This window comes from Artemia sp. Qi Xiang Cuo, chromosome 4 (assembly GCF_049724085.1).
Source record: "Artemia sp. Qi Xiang Cuo chromosome 4, ASM4972408v1, whole genome shotgun sequence".
NCBI lineage: Eukaryota > Metazoa > Arthropoda > Branchiopoda > Anostraca > Artemiidae > Artemia > Artemia sp. Qi Xiang Cuo.
The window spans coordinates 77,560,468-77,577,052 of NC_142797.1; the positions used below are offsets into that span (position 1 = coordinate 77,560,468).

Genomic DNA, 16,585 nt, shown 5'->3' on the forward strand with positions numbered 1-16,585 from the left:
AATCTAATTAAGATTAATCCTTAATTATAAGTGTAAAAAACCCCAGGGTCTCTCAGTGCCCAGGATTTCCCTGGTGTCAATCAGGACCCAGGCCTAGGGACGGTTGGGCTTGCGACCCTCCTCCTAAAAACAATTGCAATGAAAAGAAATATTACTCAAGCCTTGGATCCTATTCATTTTAACTCCTTACGACCTCGGCACGTCCCCGGAAATCTTTTGATCCTTTCTGACCAAGGTGGGCTTAGAATAGCCACCTGGAATGTTTTAACCATGAATAACCCCGGATCCAAAGACCTTCTAGGGCTTGAGATGTTGAGATGTGGGATTGACATACTTGGAATGACAGAAACCCACTTGACGGGATCAGGCGATGAAGAAATTGCCAGTTCTGATCACAGGATGATTTGGTCAGGCCAAACTTCTAGCAGAAGCAGTGGCGTAGGCCACTTCTAAACAAGAAGGCAAAGAAATGCCTCATATCCCACAACCCAATATCAGATAGACTACTCACTGCCCGCTTCAACCACAAACACGGGAAGATGACGATTGTTGTGTGCTACGCACCAACGAATATCTCTCCAACGGATGAGAAAGACAAATTCTACTTGGCTCTGACAGCTGCTCTCTCTCGGATTTCCCCTCATGATGTTTTGGTCGTGGTAGGCGACTTCAAAGCAACTGTATCTTACCCCAGCGGAGCTTTTAAATCTGTAATTGGTCCTGTTACCCCTGATTCTTTGAACGAAAATGGGACCCGACTCCTCCAGCTGTGCGCCATGCACGAACTGGTCATTAAAAACACCCTGTTCCACAGGAAAGACATTCATAAGTCAACATGGTATAGCAATGACGGGCGCACGCAAAAGATGATCGACTATATTATAGTCAGTATGGGCTGCCATCCCATAGTACTAATGTTTTGTAGACATGAATATGAAATGACTCAGAGGCAACAGGCTTGAGATTCCTTTTGCAGGATTTAGAGTCTTGTTAATAGAGGGAATCCCCAAGTGTGGAAATCCATGTTTTGACCAAGATGGGCCAAGGATTGCTCAAACTCTCCATTTATACAGGAGGTCACAGGGACCTCTTGCTGTCTGGTTCTAAGTGAACTCAGGTACTTCGTGCAGTCTTGAGAAGATGTATTAGTCCCTGTTCTTCGCTAGTTAAAGACCCATTGCTTCTCAATGCGCAACATATTGATTTCAACTATTTAAATAATATCAAAAGCACCTTGAAATGCTGCAATGTTAAAAAAAAACTATTGTACTCACATGTTGACTGACAAATTTAAATTTTTCGAACTTAACATGTTATAGTTTTGAGATGTTTATATCCTAGAAGACGGGAAAAGAAAATCAAGGGAAGATAAAATTTATTTGTTCTGGCAGAAGAAATGGGATGCCAGAGCAGGGAGTAGGCCCCCTGATGAAATAATAAAGTTGCTAAGTATTGCTTAGTCTGGGAAGGTGTTAATAATAGAATGCAAATACTTTATTTTAAGACTAAAAAATGCAAGGTATCAGTCATAGTAGTACATGCCCTTGAAGAACGGATGATGGAGATGAAGTGACTCAGGTGAACTTTACTTACAGCTACAGGAACAAATAGACAGGATCCCATGTAAAATACAGTATTTTTATTAGGGGATTTTAATGGCCAGGTTGGTAGAAATCGAGATACATGATATCCTAGCCTGGTTAAATTTGGTTTTGGAAAAGACAATAGTAACGGTTATATACTGCTTAAATTTCGTTGGTATAAAAATCTAGGTATCACCGATACATTATTTTACCATAAGTTAACATGGTTGTATAAGCCAAGAAACCCAGCCATACATAAGGAAACATGTTAAGAAAACAATTCTCACTTCATAATATGGAGAATAATCCTATGGAATATATTTTGTAGGGGAAGAACCTTTATTTTCACTTCTTTCCACGTATTTCCAGTTTTTCTATCACATTTCTAAATATTTGTGTCTATTCTCTAAGTCTTGAAAAGCGTTTATAAGCAAACGGCCAAACGTCATCTAACCTAACCTATCTTAACCTAACCTAATTTATCACTGTTTGTCTATTTATATGTTTTTGTAAGAAATAATTAGATGGTGCTGATGGTTAATTAGATATATAGAATACTTGAAAGTAGAAAAACGCGGTCGAATCCACATTTATTTTTCATTTTTTTTTTTATAATTTTACGACCATGAAAGAAGTGAAGATAAAGGTTCTCCCCCTAAAAAATGTGTAAACTAGGATTATTCTGCATATTATGAAGTAAGAATTGTTTTCTTAACATGCTTCCTAATGTATGGCTCGGGTCCTAGGCTTGTTCCTAACATGGTACATAATTGTAAGAGGGCTAATCTTATGGTTACGTTATTGTAAACCGAAGACTGACAGTATTGATACAAGATTTTAAGGTATATGGAATGTAAGATATGGTATCAAGATCTAAGGTATAGGCTATGTTATTGATGTTCAAAGTGAAAGTCACCATACAGTAGTATATAGGATGACTCTAACTCTAAAACGTAGGAATGATAACTACCTTTCGGGAAGTATAAGTGTTAGCAAACTCGAGGATCAGAATTCGATAAAACTTTTCAGAAACAGTTGAATACTAAACTGGAGAGTTTAAAATTTGAAAAAGTACAGATTGGATGGAGTAATCTTAAGAAAATAATTTGTGAAGCAGCAAATAGTGTTTTCTGGAGAATAGGTAAAAAAAAGTAGCTAGGAATATTAGTGAAAATGCCTTCAGTTTAGTAGAAAAGGGCTTGTAAAAAAATATTTGAGTGATGGATAATATAAAATAGGAGAAATGTGAAAAAAAAGAAGAAAATATAAAAATAGGAACTAAGGAGGTGTAAAGCGGAGGCCATGGATAAAATAGCTGATAATCTTGAAGATGCAGCCAGATAACACAATAGTAAAATAATATACTTGCATGAAAAAAATTAGAGGAAAAAGTTAATCTGTATATGTCCCATTTAAAAATGAGGTTTTGAAAAATAAGTTTTTCAACTGAAAGTAAGAAACATTGAAATTTAGTACGAACAGAAACTATTCCGTATATGATGAGAAATGCACCCTCCTCAATGTTTTGCTCTTCACGCTAATTATTTTTAGCCCTTTAAAAACCCTCTTATTCTAATTAAATGGAACTTGAGTTTAGGGATTCGTTCAGAAGGAATGGGGACAAAAAATCAAACTTTAGCGTATATAACGAGCCCTTTAGGAAGGTGATAGTTCACCTTATATACGGCTTAGTTTCAGTTTGTCTTAAGCTTTAAAGCTGTTCCTTACTTTTGTTGAAAAAACTTGTTTTTTAATTGATTTCTGAAAATATTTAAAGTAGCGCCAGGAAACCCGTCTCTCCCCTCCTTTGAAGATCCCTCCATGAGAAATGCTCCAAAGGATATTTCTCTTGCGTAAGACCTATCCTCCCCCCGGACAATGCCACCCACGCTGAAAATTACCCCCAGAAAATTTCCCTTGAACAATTCTACCTGGAAAATTCTCCATAGCCTACTTTCATTTGAAAAATACTTATTTTTCTATCTAATTTCTAACTGTTTTTAATTATGCCAGAAATCCTCCCCATTGAAAATCTTTCCCGTTAATCTATCCCACGCCCCTTGATAGAAAGTTTTCCCACGGGAAAATCCCCCATGGAGAATTTTTCCGATGGAAATTTTATCCCCCCCCCCCGTAAAGAAAAACCTCCCAGACAATTCCAACTCCAGTGAAACATTACCATGAACAATTCCCCAAGAACATCTACACATGTAAAAAAGTCTTGCCAAGGAAAGAGTAAGACAAATATGAATGATTTCGTGAAACCTCATCCCCCTTAAAAGTTCCCTTCCCACGGAGAATACGCACCCCTGATTTTTCTTCTTGTAAATAAAAAAAAACAAAAAATCCACTTTTTTGCAGATGGGACTTTGAAACCTCTGTAGCAGGGTTCTCCGACACTCTGAATGTGATGGTGTGATTTTCAGTAAGATTTCTTGACTTCACGGTGGTTTTAAGCTCCTTTTTTTAAAATTATGAAGTTTTCTTATGTTCATAGCTTGTGACGGGGAACATTACATTTAGAAAATTTTACAGATTCGGAATCAAGATAAAAATCTCATTCTGTTGATGTATCTATTGTTATCAAGTTTCAGTTTTTAGAGTTTCGGTTACTATTTGGCCGAGCCATTGCTTACTTACTTCAATACTATGAACTGTTTGTTTGGAATGGAACCACAGTTAGTGACGGGATATCAACAAAAACGAGATGGGCAGACCATTTATAGAATATGCTAAGGCGTGAGAAAGTTACAGAAAATACGTAGAAAAGAATGCAAAAGTTTGTGGCGCTTTGGATGTGAAGGGAGATTTATTTTGCAAGGAAGAGTTAGACATAGAAACAAAAGGATAAGAAAAAAAATTAAGCTTCAGCTGCTGATAGTGTGGTTAGTTAATTTTTTAAATATGTTTGTTGGGAAGTTAGGGATAAACTGCTGAAGATTATAAATATGGTTTTTGAAAAAGGGGTAGTACCCAGTGATTTTAGGAAAACTTTAATTAACTCCTTCCTACGTTTTAGAGTTAGAGTCATCCTATATACTACTATATGGTGACTTTCACTTTGAACATCAATAACATAGCCTATACCTTAGATCTTGATACCATATCTTAGATTCCATATACCTTAAAATCTTGTATCAATACTGTCAGTCTTCGGTTTACAATAACGTAACCATAAGATCTCTTACCATTATGTACCATGTTAGGTACAAGCCTAGGACCCCAGCCATACACAAGGATACATGTTAAGAAAACAATTCTTACTTCATAGTATGCAGAATAATCCCAGTTAACACATTTTTTAGGGAGAGAACCTTTATCTTCACTTCTTTCATGGTCGTAAAATTATAAAAAAAAAAATGAAAAATAAATGTGGATTCGACCGCGTTTTTCTACTTTCAAGTATTCTATATATCTAATTAAATAGCATCAGCACCATCTAATTATTTCTTACAAAAACATGTATAAAGACAAACAGTGATAAATTAGGCTAGGTTAAGTTAGGTTAGGTTAGATGACATTTGGGCATTTGCTTATAAACGCTTTTCAAGACTTAGAGAATAGATAAAAATATTTAGAAATCTAATAAAAAAACTGGAAATGCAAGGAAAAAAGTGAAGATAAAGGTTCTCCCCCTACAAAATGTGTTCAATAGGATTATTCTCCATGTTATGAAGTGAGAATTGTTTTCTTAACATGTTTCCTTATGTATGGCTGGGGTTCTTGGCTTATACCACCATGTTAACTTATGGTAAAATAATGTATCGGTGATACCTAGATTTTTATACCAACGAAATTTAAGCAGTATATAACCGTTACTATTGTCTTTTCCAAAACCAAATTTAACCAGGCTAGGAATCATGTATCTCGATTTCCACCAATCTGGCCATTAAAATCCCCTAATAAAAATACTGTATTTTACATGGGATCCTGTCTATTTGTTCCTGTAGCTGTAAGTAAAGTTCACCTGAGTCACTTCATCTCCATCATCCGTTCTTCAAGGGCATGTACTACTATGACTGATACCTTGCATTTTTTAGTCTTAAAATAAAGAATTTGCATTCTATTATTAATACCTTCCCACACTAAGCAATACTTAGCAACTTTATTTTTTCATCAGGGGGCGTACCCCCTGCTCCGGCATCCCATCTCTTCTGCCAGAACAAATAAATTTTATCTTCACCTGTTTTTCTTTTCCCTTCTTCTAGGATATAAGCATCTCAAAACTATAACATGCTAAGTTCAAAACATCTAAATTTGTCAGTCAATATGTGAGTACAATAGTTTTTTTTTAACATTGCAGCATTTCAAGGTGCTTTTGATATTATTTAAATAGTTGAAATCATTGTTGCGCATTGAAAAGCAATGGGTCTTTAACTAGCGAAGAACAGGGACTAATACATCTTCTCAAGACTGCAAGAAGTACCTGAGTTCGCTATAAACCAGACAGCAAGAGGTCCCTGTGACTTCCCGTATAAATGGAGAGTTTGAGCAATCCTTGGCCCATCTTGGTCAAAACATGGATTTCCACACTTGGGGCTGCCCTCTATCAACAAGACTCTAAATCCTGCAAAAGGAATCTCAAGCCTGTTGCCTCTGAGTCATTTCATATTCATGTCTACAAAACATTAGTACTATGGGATGGCAGCCCATAATAGATAATTTAGATAGGAATAGGTTTTTCCGCCCAAAAAAGCTTACCCCCCCTCTCCAAAAAAAAACAGAGGAAATATCCACCAGTCAGAATTCAGTACCAATATTGTATCGTCTACTAAACTAAACAAATTTTTCGATATCATTTACTCCTCAAGGTTACTCTGCAGCACTCTTTTCAGCCATAATTCAGATTAGGCAAACTCGTTCAAAGTCCAAGATGATGCCAATATCAGCCCACACAAGCAGGATTTTCTTTTTGGGAAAAGGGACGGAGGAAGGAGCTTCAGAGGGAACTGAGACCCCGTTATATTCCTATTCTATTTTTTTTATATCAAAACATCAAATGATCAGAGCTATCAAACCTAGTGACCAGAAAAAGGCAACATCGAAGTTAGTTTGCAATGGCCAAAGGCCCGAGAGTGAGATAAATCCGGCGAAGCCTCTATTTTACATGCTAAGGAACCGGTGAAGATGGCTTTTTCAGTGTATTTATTTAAACTTGAGTGTAATTAGTTTCATGCGATTTTTCTTTGGAAAAATATTTAAACTAGTCAGTCTAGAAAGACAAAACAATCCGTGTCTACATTAATGTGAAGGTACTTATAAAATATCAAATAATAAGATCTCAACATACTATGGCATCCTCAACTTCAGCTGTACTCAGTCTATGTCCGCTAACATTAATGACATCATCCATCCGGCCAGTTATCTTGAAATATCCCTTCGAATCCCTAAAAAAACATTACATCTTCAAATATTTTCAGAAATAAAGTTTTCATAAAAAAAAGCTTTTAATAGTTAAAAACTGTTCTTACTATTTTTCTCTTATATCTTTTTTTAATACAGTCTTTTAAAAAATTGTTCTAAGTGCTGGCCCTTTAGTAACTTAATCCAAATCTATGTCAACTTCCTTAAGAAATCAGACATTCGAGTTTCAGAAAACGTATTAATATCAGAACAATAGGTTGGAGAAGATTCTTTAAATATCAATTTTACCAAGTGTTTAAGAGTTAAATACCTAACCAATGTCAAGCCTTTCATTCTAGATAATCTTCTCGTGTTGTGATGTTTTATTATGAATTCTGAAGACAAAAAGTATTACTATTTAATTGTTCATTTGTCACAAAGAAATTACCCTGGAAGATTTCCTTATCCAAAAGAGCAAATGTTCCATAAATTCATTTGTCTCACAAGAAACTACGGAATTTCTACCTTCTTTTTTTGTTTCGTAGTTTAATATTTGTCTCATCACTTGTGAAGTATTTCAAAATCAACTTTAATTTTTTTTTTATTTTTAGACATGGGAAATTGGTCATTAAGGTTAAAATTATAGGCTACTCTACTTAGGAATGTTTTTGCCATTTTTTGCCCCGTTCTTTGTCTTTGGCTTGCTATTTAAGTTATATTAAGCATTAAAGAAAACAGGGTTCGAAAACTGATTATTTAACCACTTAAAGTTGCAATCACAACGAATACAATTTTGGTTTCAAATTTTAGGATCGGAAAATTATTTTAGGTCTAACCTTATATACTGATAAATGAAATATAGTCCTTGTTAGAAAATATTCCCGTTACTGTAAATCGATATTTGAAGAATATTAATTAATTAACAATAACCTTATAGCTCCATCTCCAGTATAATATAGCCCGGGAAACATCTTGAAATAAGTATTTACGTAACGTTCATGGTCTCCAAAAACGGTCCGAGCCATACCTGGCCACGGTTTCTTTATGCAAAGTATCCCTTCCACTCCTTTTCCAGCCAGTGGATCACCATTTGCATCTACCAGCTCAAGGTCAATGCCATAGAATGGTCTCATCGCCATTCCTGGTACTATTTCTGCATTTTCAGAAGCAGGCCGAGGAGAAATGATGGCCCCACCAGTCTCTAAAAGAATAAAAAAACAATAAGGTTTTCTTAGTTCAAGAGGATACAAAATTGTCAAAAATAAAAACTGTTTGTAAGAGCTCACAGGTATAGAAAATAAGAAAGTTCCAGGATGAAGTTTGACAATAAGCTTCACCAACGAGATTAAATGCTGAAAAACCGGACATGATTCAGTGATAATTGATTATAGTTCAAAAAAAAATTTCATTGAAGAAAACATGCATCTAGAGATGAATTATGTTTCCCTATGTTGTCCTATGTTACAATGATGACTTAGAACATTTTTATTTGCACGTATCTATAATTGCCCAAAGCTTCAGTGTGTAAGATGAATGTTTTAAGCCGGTGCAAATTGTTAGTTCTAGATATTCTGCGATTTGCAATTCCCTATGTAATCAAACAGTTCTTGGTAACGAACTGCAACTAAGGAGCGACACGGCTCAATTGTAACCGAAACTCTAAGAAACGGAATTTGTATACCAGTAGATATATCAAAAAAATTGGCTATTTACGCTGATTTCAAATATATAAATTTCATTACGTTAGGTTGTACTTATCAAAGGTTACGAGCCTGAGGAAATTTTCCTGATTCTTGAAAAAAGGGAAAACAGCCTCTAAGAGTTAGGTGACCTCAATGAAAATCACATCATCAGATTCAGTGCATCAGAGACCTCAACTGTAGAGCTTTAAAGGTTTGATTTTTTTTTGCCTTCAAAAATGTGGAATTTCGTATTTTATGCCATAAGAAAGATCTCGGATGAGTGTTTATCTGTTTGTTTGTTTGTTTATGTCCCCCAGGGATGATCGTATTGACCCAGCGGTTCTAGAACATCGGGGAGGGCTCATTCGAACGGAAATTAAAAGTTTAGTGACCTTTTTAAGCAACCGAAAAACTGGAGGGCAACTAGGCCCCCTCCCCTGCGCCTTTTTTTCCGAAAATCGTCCGATCAAAAATTTTGAGATAGTCATTTTTTTTCATCATAGTTGAAAGGCCCAATAACTATGCCTCTGGGTATAACAAGACCTTCCACAGGCCAAGGGGACAGGGCTTTAAGTTATAAAATTTGCCCATTGTTTGCAAATAGTATTTGTTATTTGGATGTAGGCATACATTTTCGGCTGGGGGGAGGATAAATTTTCTGCTGGGGGTTGTTCCTCGGGGGAATCTATGGGAAGGGAAGCTTCCAGGGATTGAACTTGTCAGGGGAAATTATACACTGGGGGAATTTGCCAGAATTCTTATACAAAATTCTTTTTATATGTCTTGCTTTCTCTTTTCTGTCTCAATTTTAGTGTAATTTTAGTGTAAAGGGGTTAAGAGTAATTGTCGGGGGTCAATTTTCACCGGTATTGAATTGTCTATAGGATATTACCGTGGGGAGAGGGTTTCTCCCTGGAACCGGGCCAGATTTCTTGGCATTATTTAAAAATCGATCAGAAATTAAATAAAAAAAATCTATTTTTTATCAACTGAAAGTAAGGAGCAACATTAAAACTAAAAACGAACATAAATTATTACGTATATAAGGACCCCCTCTGTAACACTTCACTCTTTACGCTAAAGTTTGAATTTTGTACCAATTCTTTAATAATTACTCCTGAAAAACAAGGGCCGTTTAATTAGAAGAATAAGATACTTTTTTTTCAATTTTTTTTTTATTCACTAAAAAACTTTAGTGTAAAGAGCGAGGAACTGATGAGGGGGCAACAACCTGATATACGTAATAATTTTTGTTCGGTTTAAGTTTTAAGGTTGGTCCTTACTTTCAGTTGAAAAAAACTTGTTTTTTTTTATTTGATTTCTGATAGTTTTTTAATTGATGCTCGGAAATCCAGCTCACCCTCCCATGGAAAGTTCACTTCCCCACGAAAACTCCTCCATGAAAAGATACTCCGGTGTAAGCATCCCTGCCAGAAGATCCCCCCCCCTAAAATATCTTTATAGTCTCCAATAGCCAATAATATATGCAATCAATGGACAAAGTTTGTAACTTTGCAGCCCTTCCCTTGGGGGCTGTGGGGGGTCAAGTCATCCTCAAAGACATGGTTATTAGATCTTTCAACCATGCTGAAGAAAATGGCTATTTCAAAGTTTTGATCTGATAGTTTTGGGATGAAAAGGGGGTGGGAGGGGTTTAGCAGCCCTCCAATTTTTAACATTAAGTTTTCCTTGCAATATAATTCCTTAGGCATCATCCAACTTGTGCAATGAATAACAGTCGAGTTTTTCAGCACAACCATAAACTATTAAACTTTTTTTTTTTTTTACAGAAATAGCACTTTGGGGAATTAACTTTATAATCCTTTGTTATTTCCTTATCTACGCAAATTTTTACATGATACTGTGCGGCTAAACAGAGACTTTGACAATGTGTTTTTCCGTGTCAAATAGCCTTATTTGTTGACTTTGGTTTTAGGAATTTATTGGTGTAAATTCACTTATTTACATCCAACAGAATGGAAAACCATAATTTTATCAGACCATATTCCTTATAATCTTGATGCACTACCATCAAAATAATCATTTACTGAATTGTGCAAAACAGATTTAATGCATAATAATAACAGTGAAAAACAGATAGCTCCTTCTTACCAGAAAATAATCGATGAACCTAATATGAAATTGTAATTGAAATTAGATTTTTAAATTCAGAATAACAAGTTGCATTAGTGGCATAAGGAGTTTTTACATTAAAGTTTTACTTCTTTCAAGAAATTTGAGCTCTGTTAAACATGTAAACTTTTATTTTTCTGGAGTTATTTGGTATTCAGGAAACCGTCCTCAAGTTCTGATACCATTGGCACAAGAGGGAGTTAATTTGAATAGTAGTTGTTGTTGTTTGTTGGAGCCCGGAAATCAATACACAATGGACATTAATGACATTAAGGAGAACACAGAATAGGTCTGTGAATGCACCCTTGGGCAGTTTGCTTACACAAATCAATGACCTGAATTTAGGTAAGAAGGATATTTACCATGTGCTATAGGGGTGGCAATTTATTTCGAGCGGGGAGTAACTCAAGCAGAATGGTTTAGGATGCTTATATTGCTCTTTTATTTACTCAAGGAAATGGATTTTTATCATAAGAAAGTATTTTTATATCATATTAGCTACTAATTTAAAATAGTTAATTAATCAGGTAAGGATAAATTACCAGCTTCCCATTAAAGATTTTTCTTTCAAAACTCAAGAATACAGTCAGACTTTCCTAAGATCATGGTGTTGTTTCCAATGAGTTATTGAAGTCTTATCTTCAATTCTTATAAGTTTAGACGCAAAAAGTGACTTAATAAAATTGTTGAACCGGGGCAAATTCCGATTGCGTTAGGAAATCAAGGGTAATTTTTTTTATATCCTCTATTTATGATCTTTGGTGGAAGAAAAAAATAATAGAATCTTGGTCCTTGGATAAAATGAGGATATTACTGGTTTAATTCGAAAATGATAAATCTGATAAAGCATCTTTCAAATATACAAGTTTCAACTTTTCAGTTATTATTTTTAAGTAAATCTTAAGATGTATGCTTATAATTTGTGGTCTATTCAAAAATATAATACAATTTTCTGTTTGGTACTATAGTTTTTGTACAACAGTTTTCTTATTTCTTTTTTTTAATAGCCCGGGGAAAATTAATGTTGATGTAAGAATTCAGATTTGATTTCCGATTTGGTCGCAAAAATGTCTCTTTTACTGAAGTCCCCTGGTCTTTAATTTGTGGTTTTTACAAAAGAATCATTTCCTGAAAAGGTGGGGAAATTCCTGCAGTTGACTAAAATATTTCAGTATAATCAAATTTTTCAAAAACCTATATGTCATTTTCCAATATTTCAACAAAGTCTAAATGCATATGAGTAAAATATTGCATGGTGAAGTTCATCTCTTAGGTGCATGCGAACTGCCACCTCATATACGTAATAACGTATAAGTAATAAAAAACAATAAAAAAAACAAGCGATACGGCTCAATAGTATTCGAAACTATTAAAAAATGAATTTTGATGTCAATAAATATATCAATAGAATGGGCTTATAATGCTGATTCTAAATCTATAATGTTCATAAAGTTTAGTATTACTCATCAAAGGCTACGAGCCTGAGAAAATTAACCTGATTTTTGAAAAAGGGGGAAAACACCCCCTACAAGTGAAAGAATCTTAATAAAAATCACACCATCAGATTCAGCGTATCAGAAAACCCTATTACATATGTTTCAAGCTCATATCTGCAAATATGTGCAAATTTGTATTTTTTTTTCCAGAAGAAAGATCACGGATGCATGTTCGTTTTTATTATTATTTTTTTTCAGGGGTAATCATACCAATCCAATGGTCCTAGAAAATCAAGAGAAGGCTCATTCAAAAGGAAATTAAAACCTATAGTGCCTTTTTTAAGTGAACAAAAATACTGAAGGGCAACTAGGCCCCCTCCCACGTCCTTTTTCCCAATTTCGTCTGATCCAAATTTTGAGATAGCCATTCTGTTCAGCATAGTTGATAAACCCAACAAACATACCTTTGAAGGTGACAAATTCCCCCTAGAGCCCATATGGAAAGGTCTTAAAGTTATAAAATTTGCCAATTGTATACGTATAGTGTTTGTTATTGGGAACTCTGGATACATTTGGGGGGCGAATTTTCTGCTGGGGGGGGGGTCCACAGAGAGAATTTTCCATGGGGAGGGAAGTTTGCAAGGAGTGAACTTTTCAGGGTTAGTTTTACACTGGGGGAATTTGCCAGAATTGTAATACGAAATTCTTTTTATGTTCCTTGGTTTCATTTTGCCGACTCATTTTTACGCGTGGACATGTTAAAGGTAACTGTGTGGGGTGAATTATCATCGAGATTGAACTATCTAGAGAATATTTATGCAGGGAGGGGGGGGGGTTCTCTGTGGAGGTGGAGCCAGATTTCCTGGTATTATTAAAAAAAACTATCAGAAATTAAATGAAAAAATAAATTTCTTCAATTTAAAGCAAAAAAAATTATTAAAACTTAAAACAAAAAGAAATTGTTATGTATGTGAGGGGATTTCCCCTTCCTCAACACTTTGCTCTTAACGCTGAAGGTTGAATTTTATCCCAATTCTTTATGACAGCTCCTGTAACACAAGGGTTATTTAATTAGAACAATCAGAAGTGTTCTTTTAAAGTACTAAAAACAGTAGGTGAAGAGCAAGATGTGAAGAGGGGCTTATCCATCTCTCATTTAGGAAAAATTATAAAGAGTATTGTGTTTCAAAAAGTTCGTGGTAACGAATCAAACAGTTCGTGGTAACGAACTGTAAGTAAGGAGCGACCCGACTCAATAGTAACCGAAACTTAAAAGTAAAAGTATAACCAATCAAAAGTTAGGTGGCTGAGAAAATTTGCCTTATCATAGGCAGCCCAATAGCGCTGCCTAAGTAAAGAACAATGTGGGCACAATGTATTATTTTTTTTATTATTTTTTTTTTCTTTAGACCAGGGCACTTTGTATCGAAGGAGTTGTCGTAGAAACTTTGAAAAGGCTCATTGGATTGGAAATCGGAGTGGCTTGTGCCCTTTTTAATAGTCGAAAGGGATTGGAATGCAACTAACACCCCTTCGACGTTCACCGTTTCCCCAAACACATTCAATCAAAATTTTGAGATAGCCATTTTGTTCAGCGTAGTTGATTTCCAGATAGAAATTATGTTTTTGAGGAGGACAATCCCCCACAACCCTAAGGGCAAGGATTGTCAGTTATGCCCTGCTGTTATATATGACTTTTATAGAAAGCGTTGTCGTAAAATTTTCCAAAAAGCTCATTCGATCGGAAATTCAAAGGGCTAGCGCCCTTTTTAATCGTCGAAAGTGATTGGAGGGCAAATAACCCCCCTCTCACGCCTACCATTTCCCCAAACACATGCAATCAAAATTTTGAGATAGCAATTTTGTTCAACGTAGCTGAACGTTCTGAAGATTAGGTCTCTGAGGATGACAACCCCCCCCCCCCGAGCCCTCGGGGCAAGGGTTATAAGTTATGTCCTGGGGGCATATAAGGTTTTCATAGAAAGTGTTGATGTAGAAAGTTCAAAATGGGCTCATTCGATTGAAAGTTGAAATGGCTAGTCCCCTTTTTGATAGTCGAAAGTGATTGGAAGGCAACTAACGCCCCTTCCCCGCCCACCACCCCAAACAAATCCAATCAAAAATTTGAGATAGCCATTTTGTTCAATGTAGTTGAAAGTTTTGGAAATTTGGAAGCAGGAAACTCCCCTTCACAGTCTTCAGGGAAAGTGTTATAGGTTATGCCCTGGGGGCATATAAGGTCTTTTATTGAAAGCTTTGTCGTGGAAACTTCAAAAAGGGCTCATTTGATTGAAAGTTGAGAGGACTGGTGCCCTTTTTAATAGTCGAAAGTGATAGGAGGGCAACTAATCCCCCTCTCACGCCCACCTTTTCCTCAAACATATCCAATCAAATTTTGAGATAGATATTTTGTTCAACGTAGTTGAAAGCTTTGGAAATTAGGTCTTTAAGGCTGACAACCCCCCCTCCCACATCCCTCAGGGCAAGGATTATAAGTTATGCCCTGGGGGCATATAAGGTTTTTATAGAAAGCGTTGTCGTAGAAACTTTAAAAGGGGCTCATTCGATTGGAAATTGAAACGGCTAGTTCCCTTTTTAATAGTTAAAAGTGACTGGAAGGCAACTAACACCCTTTCCACGCCCACCATTACCCCAAACCCATCCAATCAAAATTTTGAGATAGCCATTTTGTTCAATATAGTTGAAAGTTTTGGAAACTATATCCTTAAGCAGGAAACTCCCCCCACAGTGTTCGGAGCAAGGGTGATAAGTTATGCCCTGGGGGCATATAAGGTTTTCATTCAAAGCTTTGTCGTGGAAACGTCAAAGAGGGCTCATTAGATTGGAAATTGAAAGGGCTGGTGCCTATTTTAATAGTCAAAAGTAATTGGAGGGCAACTAACCCCCCTTTCACGCCCACCATTTCCCCAAACACATACAATCAAAATTTTGAGATAGCCATTTCTTTTCAACGTAGTTGAAATTTCTGGAAATTAGGTATTTGAGGAAGACACCCCCCCCCCACAACCTTAGGGCAAGGGTTATAAGTTGTGCCCTGGGGGAATATGAAGTTTTTATAGAAGGAGTTGTCGAAGAGACTTCAAAAAGGGTTCATTCGATTGGAAATTGAAAAGGCTAGATCCCTTTGTAATAGTCGAAGGTAATTGAAGAACATCTAACCCCACTATCACACCCACCATTTCCCCGAACACATCCAATCAAAATTTTGAGATATTCATTTTGTTCAACGTAGTTGAAAGTTCTTTAAATTAGGTCTTTGATAATGACAACCCCCTCGCCACAACCCTCAGGGAAAGGGTTGTAAGTTATGCCCTGGGGCATATATGTTTTTTATGGAAAGTTTTGTCGTAGAAACTTCAAAAAGGGCTCATTTCATTGAAATTCAAAGGGCTAGTGCCCTTCTTAATAGTCAAAAGTGAATGGAGAGCCACTAAACCCTCTCTCACGCCCACCATTCCCGCAAATACATTCAATCAAAGTTTTGAGATAACGATTTTGTTCAACGTAATTGAAAGTTCTAGAACTTACGTATTTGAGGATGACAAACCCCCGAGAGCCCCAGGGCCAAGAATGTAAGTTACGCCCTGGGGGAATATAAGGTTTTTCATAGATAGCATTGTCGTAGAAACTTCAAAATGAGCTCATTCAATTGGAAATTGAGAGGGCTGGTGCCCTTTTTATTAGTTGAAATTGATTGGGGGATAACTGACTCCCCTCTCACGTTCACTATTTCCCCAAACACATCCAATCAAAAATATCAGATTACCATTTTGTTCAACGTAGTTGAAATGTCTGGAAATTATGTCTTTGAGGATGACAGCCCTCCCCCCATAGCCCTCAGGACAAGGGTCGAAAGTTATGCCTTTGGGTCATTTAATGTTTTTATAGAAATTGCTGTCGTAGAAGCTTCAAAAAGCGCTCATTTGATTGGAAATTGAGAGGAGTAGTGCATTTTTTATTAGTCGAAACTGATCAGAAGGCAAATGTCTCCCTCCATGCCTATCATATTCTCAAACACTTCCCATCAAAATTTTGATATAACCATTTTGTTAAGCCTTTCACAAAGGTATGGAAATTATGTCTTTGAGGATAAAAATCCCCCCAGCCCTCAGGGCGAGGGTTGTAACTTTTCCCTTGGGATATATAGGGTTTTTATAGAAAGTGTGGTGATATAAACGTCAAAGGGGGCTCATTGGGCTGGTAATCAGACGCTCTAGTTCCCTTTTTAAGAGTCAAAGTGATCAGAGGGCAGCTACTCTCTCCCCCCTACACAAACGTCATATTGTCCCTAAATGTGTCTAATAGAAATTTTGAGATAGCCATTCTATTCAAAATAGTCTAAATATAATATAACAAGGCTTTTGTGGTTGAAACAAACCCCAGATAG

General features: G+C 36.1%; 1 protein-coding gene across 1 annotated transcript in view; it reads right to left on the reverse strand.

Annotated features, from left to right (window-relative positions):
• LOC148953455 (acetyl-coenzyme A synthetase 2-like, mitochondrial) overlaps nucleotides 1-16,585 on the reverse strand; it is a 69,553-nt gene that overhangs the window by 26,533 nt on the left and 26,435 nt on the right. The window contains exons 4-5 of the mRNA XM_089087965.1: nucleotides 7,857-8,127; nucleotides 6,874-6,970 (exon numbers count right to left, since the gene is read on the reverse strand). Of these exons, the coding sequence (XP_088944091.1) occupies nucleotides 6,874-6,970; nucleotides 7,857-8,127 (368 nt within the window). The remainder of the gene's footprint in view (nucleotides 1-6,873; nucleotides 6,971-7,856; nucleotides 8,128-16,585) is intronic.